Source organism: Coregonus clupeaformis, chromosome 31 (assembly GCF_020615455.1).
Source record: "Coregonus clupeaformis isolate EN_2021a chromosome 31, ASM2061545v1, whole genome shotgun sequence".
Classification (NCBI taxonomy): domain Eukaryota; kingdom Metazoa; phylum Chordata; class Actinopteri; order Salmoniformes; family Salmonidae; genus Coregonus; species Coregonus clupeaformis.
The window spans coordinates 45,132,930-45,145,272 of record NC_059222.1 but is presented as its reverse complement, the minus strand read 5'-3'; the positions used below and the strand labels follow the sequence as shown (position 1 = coordinate 45,145,272).

General features: G+C 44.7%; 1 protein-coding gene across 1 annotated transcript in view; it reads right to left on the bottom strand.

Annotated features, from left to right (window-relative positions):
• Positions 1-12,343, bottom strand: part of LOC121547770 (calcium uniporter protein, mitochondrial-like) — a 133,340-nt gene that overhangs the window by 71,370 nt on the left and 49,627 nt on the right. Inside the window, exon 2 of the mRNA XM_041859187.2 lies at positions 11,705-11,803. Coding sequence (XP_041715121.1) covers positions 11,705-11,803 — 99 coding nt within the window. The remainder of the gene's footprint in view (positions 1-11,704; positions 11,804-12,343) is intronic.

Sequence of the window (12,343 nt, the reverse complement as noted above, 5' to 3'; positions counted from 1 at the left end):
GAAGGCAGCGGAGATTGTGTGCCCTGAAAAGCGGCAGGCTTTTGCAAATATCAGCCTGACAAGAAACACAGTTGCAGACAGGATTTCCGATCTTTCAGTGGATTTGGACAGCCAGTTGAAGCAAAAGTAAAGTCATTTATTGCGTTTTTCGGTTGCAATTGATGAAAGCACGGACATTACAGATGTTGCACAACTGGCCATTTTCATCCGCGGAGTTGATGACACATTGACCATCACCGAGGAGTTCGTGGAGTTGGTGCAGATGACAGATACAACGACAGCAGCTGATATTTTTACCGCACTCGTCGGCGCGCTGGACAGGGTCGGAGTGGACTGGTCCCGCGCTGTCAGCCTGGCTACAGATGGTGCGCCCTCAATGATCGGGAAAAAAGCAGGCGTTGTGACAAAGTTCCGAGAGAAAGTGCAATCTGCAAATGGAGGACGTGATTTTTTGACTTTTCACTGTATTTTGCACCAGGAGGCTTTAAAGTCATTAAAGATGGATAACGTCATGAAGGTGGTCATCCAAACTGTTAATTTCATCCGATCCAGAAGCCTGAATCACCGTCAGTTTGACAGCCTTCTCAGAGAGAAAGACCACATCTATGGCCTGCCATACCACACTGAGGTAAGATGGTTAAGCCGAGGTGCTGTGCTGAGGCGTTTCTTTGATTTACGAGAAGAAATTGAACAGTTCATGGAAGAAAAGGGCAAACCAGTGTTAGAATTTCATTCCGCAGAATGGATGCAGGACCTTGCATTTATGGTGGATGTTACAGAGCACCTGAATAACTTGAACAAACAGCTGCAAGGGCGCAACAAAGTTGTCACGCAGTATTATGACAGCATACGTTCTTTCAAGTTGAAGCTGTCATTGTGGGAGACGCAACTTGCCGGTGGTGATGCAGCTCACTTCCCCTGTCTGAAAAATGTGTGCGCGACCCAACATGTGGCAGACATGAAGCGGTTCAAAGATAAAATAATGGGACTGTTACGGGAGTTTGAGTAACGCTTTCAGATTTATGTTGATATGTTTTTATGTTGATGTGCTATTGTTTTTAATTGATTTTATTTTATTTGTATATTTAACCTATTCTTGACTCTGTGGTTCTTGCACTTGTTTGGGGAACAGGATTTCATTATTTTTATCTACATTTCTGCCTGAGAAATGACACCCTGATATAGTTCTGTGATCTGTGAAACAGTTCTGTTAATCACTGAGGCATTGTGTGTTTGTGTGTTCTTTTTCTTTAGAATTTTCAAATAAACTTGACGTGTTTTATGATTAATAGTGATGTTGTGCTTGTACTATTTTGACACACTGTCCTCAGGCTCCAGCTTTATGTTGTATGTTGATCGTATTAAAACAAAGAAAACAATCTGAAGTTGTTGTTTTTAAGTTATATATATACCATGATTTTTCCGGTCCGGCCCACTTGGGAATAGATTTTCCTCCATGTGGCCCCTGAGCTAAAATGAGTTTGACACCCCTGGTATAGTGGATCATTCAGTGGACACCTTAAAGCCAATTTATGCTTGATCCGAAAATGTGGTCAGAGGTTCCGTATGGAGGGTGAGATGCAATTGCGGAGCCTCCGCAGGCATACAGAGACCAAATTGAGCTCAGTAATAATGCGGATTGACATTATTGGTTGACAGTAGGTGGGGGCGGGAGGTCCTGTATAAACACAAACTCACTTACTTAATATGAAGTGGACACACTCAAGGACACACTGCTGTAATAACATGAAGTGAAGGGGGCTGAAGGACACACTGATGTAATAATATGAAGTGGGGGGCTCAAGGACTCACTGCTGTAATAAACTGAATGTGGGGGCTCAAGGACACACTGATGTAATAATCTGAATGGGGGGCTCAAGGGGGGGGCTCAAGGAAACACTGATGTAATAATATGAAGGAAGTGGGAGGGGGGCTCAAGGACACACTGTTGTAATAATATGAAGGAAGTGGGGGGGCTCAAGGACACACTGTTGTAATAATATGAAGGAAGTGGGGGGGCTCAAGGACACACTGATGTAATAATATGAAAGAAGTGGGGGGCTCAAGGAAACACTGATGTAATAATATGAAGTGGGGGGCTCAAGGAAACACTGGGCTGGACACACTGTTGTAATAATATGAAGGAAGTGGGGGGGCTCAAGGACACACTGTTGTAATAATATGAAGGAAGTGGGGGGGGGGGGGCTCAAGGAAACACTGATGTAATAATATGAAGTGGGGGGGCTCAAGGAAACACTGATGTAATAATATGAAGTGGGGGGCTCAAGGACACACTGATGTAATAATATGAAGTGGGGGGGCTCAAGGACACACTGATGTAATAATATGAAGTGGGGGGGGGGGCTCAAGGACACACTGATGTAATAATATGGGGTGGGGGGGGGCTCAAGGACACACTGATGTAATAATATGAAGTGTGGGGGGGGCTCAAGGACACACTGATGTAATAATATGAAGTGGGGGGGCTCAAGGACACACTGATGTAATAATATGAAGTGGGGGTGGGGGACTCAAGGACACACTGATGTAATAATATGAAGTGGGGGGGGGGCTCAAGGACACACTGATGTAATAATATGAAGTGGGGGGAGGGCTCAAGGACACTGCTGTAATAATTTGAAGTGGGGGGGGGCTCAAAGACACACTGATGTAATAATATGAAGTGGGGGGGGGGGGCTCAAGGACACACTGATGTAATAATATGAAGTGGGGGGGAGGGCTCAAGGACACTGCTGTAATAATATGAAGTGGGGGGGGGGCTCAAGGACACACTAATGTAATAATATGAAGTGGGAGACAGACACGCACGCACACACACACACTGTTGGAAGGTCATCCGTACTAGACCGTACCGTGGACAACCACCTGATAGAGGAGATGATTCAATCACCCTGACAGCATCTAATAAAATGGACTCATCTGCCCAAGCACGGACACACACACACCACCAAAGGGACTCATCTGCCCAAGCACGGACACACACACTACCAAAGGCACTAATACATCAGGAGTTTGCTGTGGAGGCCTAGAGATCGATGATGTCTACAAAGAGAGATATCCCAGCTAGCTAGGCCTCTCCATTCTGACTCTAATCCACTGAGAAGTAGATAAGAGTTAGAATGAGTCTGTCTCTCTCTCTCTCTCTCTCTCTCTCTCTCTCGCTCACTGCACAGTAGACCAGACACACCATGGGTGGGCTGCACCAACATGGTTTAAATCAGCGGTTCTCAAACTATGGGTCACGACCCCATGTGAGGTCACCTGATATGAAAATCGGGTCTCGGGAGAATATCCCAAAATCCTAAAAAATAGAAAATATATATTATAATATCGTCTTCGTATCTCACAATCATTATAATGTGGTTAACCTTATACATATAAAGGAAAAGGAAACCACACGGGTACAGAGACTAAGATATTACCGGTCGCAATATGGTGAACACAGATCACACTGTTAACCCTAGAACCGCCATTGGCCAACGCCCACTGACGTTTGATTTTGTAAATAAACTACATCTCCCCCCCCCCCCAAAAAAAAAGCCATGTCCTGCTCCCTCCCTGACTTTTCCTAAATGTTTGTATTTTACACCGCTCATTTATTGACATTTTGAAATCACAAACAAAAAAGTATTTAGAGCCCTTTTTACCAGATTTTATTCTTCACACCTATTCCTAACTTACCACCGCCAAGACAATGTGCTGTAGGACGTTGGTACTCAGCCAAGCGCTAATGCGTATCTCTCTCCTCACTGAATGAATGACAAATGGATGAATAGGCGATAATTGTGCACCTTACTTCACAATTTAATTTAAATTAGGCCTAACTGAATGATGAGGAGGGTAACACCAAAGAGTCACTTTAACTCTACCCACATGTACATATTACCTCAACTAACTCAACTAGCTGGTGCCCCCGCACATTGACTCTGCAACGGTACCCCCCTGTATATATACAGTGGGGCAAAAAAGTATTTAGTCAGCCACCAATTGTGCAAGTTCTCCCACTTAAAAAGATGAGAGAGGCCTGTACATTTCATCATAGGTACACGTCAACTATGACAGACAAAATGAGAAAAAAAAATCCAGAAAATCACATTGTAGGATTTTTTATGAATTTATTTGCAAATTATGGTGGAAAATAAGTATTTGGTCAATAACAAAAGTTTCTCAATACTTTGTTATATACCCTTTGTTGGCAATGACACAGGTCAAATGTTTTCTGTATGTCTTCACAAGGTTTTCATACACTGTTGCTGGTATTTTGGCCCATTCCTCCATGCAGATCTCCTCTAGAGCAGTGATGTTTTGGGGCTGTCGCTGGGCAACACAGACTTTCAACTCCCTCCAAAGATTTTCTATGGGGTTGAGATCTGGAGACTGGCTAGGCCACTCCAGGACCTTGAAATGCTTCTTACGAAGCCACTCCTTCGTTGCCCGGGCGGTGTGTTTGGGATCATTGTCATGCTGAAAGACCCAGCCACGTTTCATCTTCAATGCCCTTGCTGATGGAAGGAGGTTTTCACTCAAAATCTCACGATACATGGCCCCATTCATTCTTTCCTTTACACGAATCAGTCGTCCTGGTCCCTTTGCAGAAAAACAGCCCCAAAGCATGATGTTTCCACCCCCCATGCTTCACAGTAGGTATGGTGTTCTTTGGATGCAACTCAGCATTCTTTGTCCTCCAAACACGACAAGTTGAGTTTTTACCAAAAAAGTTATATTTTGGTTTCATATGACATTCTCCCAATCCTCTTCTGGATCATCCAAATGCATTCTAGCAAACTTCAGACGGGCCTGGACATGTACTGGCTTAAGCAGGGGGACACATCTGGCACTGCATGATTTGAGTCCCTGGCGGCGTAGTGTGTTACTGATGGTAGGCTTTGTTACTTTGGTCCCAGCTCTCTGCAGGTCATTCACTAGGTCCCCCCGTGTGGTTCTGGGATTTTTGCTCACCGTTCTTGTGATCATTTTGACCCCCACGGGGTGAGATCTTGCGTGGAGCCCCAGATCGATGGAGATTATCAGTGGTCTTGTATGTCTTCCATTTCCTAATATTTGCTCCCACAGTTGATTTCTTCAAACCAAGCTGCTTACCTATTGCAGATTCAGTCTTCCCAGCCTGGTGCAGGTCTACAATTTTGTTTCTGGTGTCCTTTGACAGCTCTTTGGTCTTGGCCATAGTGGAGTTTGGAGTGTGACTGTTTGAGGTTGTGGACAGGTGTCTTTTATACTGATAACAAGTTCAAACAGGTGCCATTAATACAGGTAACAAGTGGAGGACAGAAGAGCCTCTTAAAGAAGAAGTTACAGGTCTGTGAGAGCCAGAAATCTTGCTTGTTTGTAGGTGACCAAATACTTATTTTCCACCATAATTTGCAAATAAATTCATTAAAAATCCTACAATGTGATTTTCTGGAATTTGTTTTCTCAATTTGTCTGTCATAGTTGACGTGTACCTATGATGAAAATGACAGGCCTCTCTCATCTTTTTAAGTGGGAGAACTTGCACAATTGGTGGCTGACTAAATACTTTTTTTCCCCACTGTATATAGCCTCCCTACTGTTATTTTATTTTACTTCTGCTCTTTTTTTTTCTCAACACTTTTTGTTGTTGTTGTTTTATTTTAACTTTTTTTGTTAAAAATAAATGCACTGTTGGTTAAGGGCTGTAAGTAAGCATTTCACTGTAATGTCTGCACCTGTTGTATTCGGCGCATGTGACCAATAAAATGTGATTTGATTTGATTTGAAGAGGTGGATTTAATTTAGAAAGACAATAGTGTAATGATGAGTTTGTGTTATGCCTGTTTATCAGCAGCAAATAATTTGACCACGTTCCTTGCAGATTGATACCATTCTCTTTAACGTTGTAGTTTGTAAAAAGAAGCAGGACTGTTTTATTTACTGTTTCTCTATTACTAATCTAACGTATTGTAAGGTATCTAATTGATTGGAAGGTAAACGACAACATGCTATGTATTGCAGTAAGCCTTTACAATAATTCGAAACATATCCTTGACTCTATCCAAGTTGATGAGCGGGAAACAAACGATGCCAGTCAGTCTGCACAGCCGGCCCATCGATACTACACCTAAACTATACCGAAACTAATTTCAAAACATAATAATAGTTAGCCTATAGACAAGATTAAATTGACTATAATCTGACGAGTGACAATATTAGGCCTATCAGTTGTCAAATTGTCCATGAAGAGATGGACGCATCTTGTAATTGACAGATGCAGGGAAAGGAGCATCACTTTATAAAATCCTCCCTCAGAGTCACATGCAGGTAAAACATTGTGATTTCTATATAGTATCTGAAAGAGCATATTCTGCAGTTTCTATGACACTTACCTGTCAAATAACTCTCAAAATTCAAGAGGTGCAGCTCTATTTCCAAATGTCACTTTTCTCAACAATATCCGTGCTGTCCATGCATTCAGCACATGACCACTCGCGCGGCAGCATTGCTCTGGCTACTAAGCAAAAACTAGTAACGTAATAAACTTAAAATAAAAATATGCTCTTCTGTCGTCAATGGATGAACGGGCGATAGAATCCAGATAGAAACTGATAATGGTGCATGTGACTTCAACGAACTGAATGATGAGGAGGGTGAAGAGGGTGATCGAAATTGATTGATCTGAATGATGAGGAGGGTGAAGAGGGTGATTGAATTTAGAACAATAGTCAAATGATGATGAAGAATTGTGGGTGGTCTGATTATTTTATTATGAAAGGCTGGACATGGTGTTACATTTCCCCTGGGAGAGTCAAATCAGACACTGAGTACAACATACACTGTGTGTAGTTCACAATGGCAATGCCCAACCAAACGATTGCATTAGAAATTCTGCAAAATCTAGAGGGGGTTGGAGTCGGATGGAGGATCGGATATTGAGCTTGAAATCGATGTTTGCTGATGAAGAGTCTTCATCTGATTCTGATGTTGACTTCGAGCCTCCGCCTTCGATGCCTGAGCCTCACCCCGCAGAAAAACTAGAACAGAGCCAACTGAGACGGTGATCCCAACTGCCACGGTGAGACAGGAGTCTGGGGGGGATGGCGCGGTTTGGGTTGGAAAGAGTGACCAGTTATGTGACATGCAGATGTTGCAGCACATCAGAGATTGTGCGGTCTCTCACGAGCACAGAACCTCTTCAGAGAGACCATGCCAGGCAACCTCTTCAGAGAGACCATGCCACGCAACCTCTTCAGAGAGACCATGCCACGCAACCTCTTCAGAGAGACCATGCCACGCAACCTCTTCAGAGAGACCATGACCGCAACCTCTTCAGAGAGACCATGACCGCAACCTCTTCAGAGAGACCATGCCAGGCAACCTCTTCAGAGAGACCATGATATGCAACCTCTTCAGAGAGACCATACCACCAACCTCTTCAGAGAGACCATGCCACGCAACCTCTTCAGAGAGACCATACCACCAACCTCTTCAGAGAGACCATGCCACGCAACCTCTTCAGAGAGACCATGCCACGGAACCTCTTCAGAGAGACCATGCCACGCAACCTCTTCAGAGAGACCATGCCACCAACCGCTTCAGAGAGACCATGCCAGGCAACCTCTTCAGAGAGACCATGCCAGGCAACCTCTTCAGAGAGACCATGCCAGGCAACCTCTTCAGAGAGACCATGTACATAACCTCTTCAGAGAGACCATGCCAGGCAACCTCTTCAGAGAGACCATGCCAGGCAACCTCTTCAGAGAGACCATGCCACACAACCTCTTCAGAGAGACCATGACCACAACCTCTTCAGAGAGACCATGCCAGGCAACCTCTTCAGAGAGACCATGACCACAACCTCTTCAGAGAGACCATGCCAGGCAACCTCTTCAGAGAGACCATGACCACAACCTCTTCAGAGAGACCATGACCACAACCTCTTCAGAGAGACCATGCCAGGCAACCTCTTCAGAGAGACCATGCCAGGCAACCTCTTCAGAGAGACCATGCCAGGCAACCTCTTCAGAGAGACCATGCCACGGAACCTATTCAGAGAGACCATGCCAGGCAACCTCTTCAGAGAGACCATGCCAGGCAACCTCTTCAGAGAGACCATGCCACGGAACCTCTTCAGAGAGACCATGCCACGCAACCTCTTCAGAGAGACCATGCCACCAACCGCTTCAGAGAGACCATGCCAGGCAACCTCTTCAGAGAGACCATGCCAGGCAACCTCTTCAGAGAGACCATGTACATAACCTCTTCAGAGAGACCATGCCAGGCAACCTCTTCAGAGAGACCATGCCAGGCAACCTCTTCAGAGAGACCATGCCACACAACCTCTTCAGAGAGACCATGACCACAACCTCTTCAGAGAGACCATGCCAGGCAACCTCTTCAGAGAGACCATGACCACAACCTCTTCAGAGAGACCATGCCAGGCAACCTCTTCAGAGAGACCATGACCACAACCTCTTCAGAGAGACCATGACCACAACCTCTTCAGAGAGACCATGCCAGGCAACCTCTTCAGAGAGACCATGCCAGGCAACCTCTTCAGAGAGACCATGCCAGGCAACCTCTTCAGAGAGACCATGCCACGGAACCTCTTCAGAGAGACCATGCCAGGCAACCTCTTCAGAGAGACCATGCCAGGCAACCTCTTCAGAGAGACCATGCCACGGAACCTCTTCAGAGAGACCATGCCAGGCAACCTCTTCAGAGAGACCATGCCAGGCAACCTCTTCAGAGAGACCATGCCACGTAACCTCTTCAGAGAGACCATGCCACACAACCTCTTCAGAGAGACCATGACCACAACCTCTTCAGAGAGACCATGACCACAACCTCTTCAGAGAGACCATGCCAGGCAACCTCTTCAGAGAGACCATGCCAGGCAACCTCTTCAGAGAGATTATGCGACAACTGCGGCAGGTGCACACCAAACAAGGCCCATGAAAACTGTGTGCAGTGCAACCGATTTGTTTGTGGGGCTTGCTCACACAAAGCCCCGAAGCTGTGAGCTGACTGTGGACCCCAAGCATAAAGAGAAGACCAGATCGATTCACGTGTAAAGACACGGGCATAACATCACAACACAGTGTCCTATACAATCAACAAATTGACTTTTATATATCTTGTCATTAATATATTTACACAAATATTTCTTCATGCAACTAATCCTTTATAATAGTTGATGCACTATTTATCAAGCGTTGGCGTTTATGTTGGCTGCACCTTGTGGTTTGATATGCATCTGATGCTAAAGGGGATGCCCAGGCAACGTTCCCTAGCGCTACTTACAGGCTGACAGGCCAGGCGGTTCTAGTGCTAAACGAAGAATTTATGCTATTGCTAGCAATCAAGAGGAAACTGACTGAACGACTCAAAAACTCCCCAGCTTATGCTCTCCAGATGGACGTTAGCTGTGAGGGCGGAGATGCCACGTGCATCGACTTTTGTTCGCTATACATGGTCGGGAGATGCTATTCACGAGGACATATTGTTCTGTCTCACGATTCCCGAGCATGAAACGGCACAGGGGATGTTCAGTGTGCTGTGTGGCTATATTGACGAAAAACACAGAATGTGGGCTTTTGCACAGATGGGGCTCCATCTGCAGTGGCTTGCGAAAGTATTCACCCCCCCTTGGCATTTTTCCTATTTTGTAACCTTACAACCTGGAATTAAAATAGATTTTTTGGGGGGTTTGTATCATTTGATTTCCCAACCACTTTGAAGATGTAACATATTTTTTTGTGTGAAGACAAAAAAACTGAACTTGAGCGTGCATAACTATTCACCCCCCCCCCAAAGTCAATACTTTGTAGAGCCCCCTTTTGCAGCAATTACAGCTGCAAGTCTCTTGGGTATGTCTCTATAAACTTGGCACATCTAGCCACTGGGATTTTTGCCCATTCTTCAAGGCAAAACTGCTCCAGCTCCTTCAAGTTGGATGGGTTCCACTGGTGTACAGCAATCTTTAAGTCATACCACAGATTCTCAATTGGATTGAGGTCTGGGCTTTGACTAGGCCATTCCAAGACATTTAAATAGTTCCCCTTAAGTGTTGCTTTAGCAGTATGCTTAGGGTCATTGTCCTGCTGGAAGGTGCACCTCCGTCCCAGTCTCAAATCTCTAGAAGACTGAAACAGGTTTCCCTCAAGGATTTCCCTGTATTTAGCGCCATCCATCATTCCTTCAATTCTGACCAGTTTCCCCAGTCCCTGCCGATGAAAAACATCCCCACTGCATGATGCTGCCACCACCATGCTTCACTGTGGGGATGGTGTTCTCAGGGTGATGAGAGGTGTTGGGTTTGCGCCAGACATAGCGTTTTCCTTGATGGCCAAAAAGCTCAATTTTAGTCTCATCTGACCAGAGTACCTTCTTCCATATGTTTGGGGAGTCTCCCACATGCCTTTTGGCGAACACCAAACGTGTTTGCTTATTTTTTTCTTTAAGCAATGGCGTTTTTTCTGGCCACTCTTCCGTAAAGCCCAGCTCTGTGGAGTGTACGGCTTAAAGTGGTCCTATGGACAGATACTCCAATCTCTGCTGTGGAGCTTTGCAGCTCCTTCAGGGTTATCTTTGGTCTCTTTGTTGCCTCTCTGATTAATGCCCTCCTTGCCTGGTCCGTGAGTTTTGGTGGGCGGCCCTCTCTTGGCAGGTTTGTTGTGGTGCCATATACTTTCCATTTTTTTATAATGGATTTAATGGTGTTCCGTGGGCAGAGTTTCTGATATTTTTTTATAACCCAACCCTGATCTGTACTTCTCCACAACTTTGTCCCTGACCTGTTTGGAGTGCTCCTTGGTCTTCATGGTGGCGCTTGCTTGGTGGTGCCCCTTGCTTAGTGGTGTTGCAGACTCTGGGGCCTTACAGAACGGGTGTATATATACTGAGATCATGTGACACTTAAATAAAGTCCACCTGTGTGCAATCTAACTAATTATGTGACTTCTGAAGGTAATTGGTTGCACCAGATCTTATTTAGGGACTTCATAGAAAAGGGGGTGAATACATATACACGCACCACTTTTCCGTTATTAATTTTTTAGAAACAAGTTATTTTTTTCATTTTACTTCACCAATTTGGACTATTTTGTGTATGTCCATTACATGAAATCCAAATAAAAATCAATTTAAATTACAGGTTGTAATGCAACAAAATAGGAAAAACTCCAAGGGGGATGAATACTTTTGCAAGGCCCTGTATGGCGGGACGGTGGGCAGGCCTCTGCACTCTAGTTATGAAAGTGTCTCCCTCTGACATATGGACACATTGTATGATACACCGAGAGCAACTGGCGGCAAAAGAGCTGAGCACAGAACTCAAGAGATATACTGCAGCAGGTAATTTCGAATTGTAAACTACATCAAACCACATCCACAGCGCTAACACATGTTAACAAAACTAGGTGGAGATATGGGAACAGAGCACGACAATGTTGGTGGTTATCGAGGTGGAGTGTTGGAATGATTTTTCGCAATGAGAGAGGAACTGTTGTCATTCTCAACGGATGTAAAAAAAATGCTGACTTGGTTGACTTTCTGTGTAATGAAGAGAAAAATGTGTCTCCTTTATATGTAACAGACATATTTGGGAAACTGAATGAACTGAACGCAAGCATACAGGGGAAATCTGCACACACACCCATACACACAAACACACACACACACACACACACACACACACAGCAGTGCTAACCTGGGTTGAGAGGGCGGTTGAGAGGGTGGTGGGAGGCTGGGTGAACAGTGCCGAGTGGGAGGATGATCGCAGGCCATGTGCTCTCCTGACAGGCTGGTCCTGATGGGGGAGAGGAGAGAACAACAGTGAGAACGGTGACAGAACCGTCAAAACAGTGACAGAACCGTCAGAACAGTGACAGAACCGTCATAACAGTGACAGAACCGTCAGAACGAATGCATGCCCTATGTACATAGACATGGAATCACTGGTCACTTTAATAATGTTTACATACTGTTTTACTCATTTCATATGTACAGTATATACTGTATTCTAGTCAATGCCACTCTGACATTGCTCGTCCTAATATTTATATATTTCTTAATTCCATTCTTTTACTTTTAAATGTGTGTGTATTGTTGTGAATTGTTAGATATTACTACACTGTTGGAGCTAGGAACACAAGCATTTCGCTACACCCACTATAACATCTGCTAAATATGTGTATGTGACCAATAAAATTGGATTTGATTTGAGGGCTGTGGGAGTTGACCAATCAAGTTCAAGTAAAGATTTTTTTATATCCACTTCAAAATCCATTGTCAAAACATGCGCTCCCATTCCGGTTCAGAATATGGTTCAAACGTTCCTTCCCAGGGT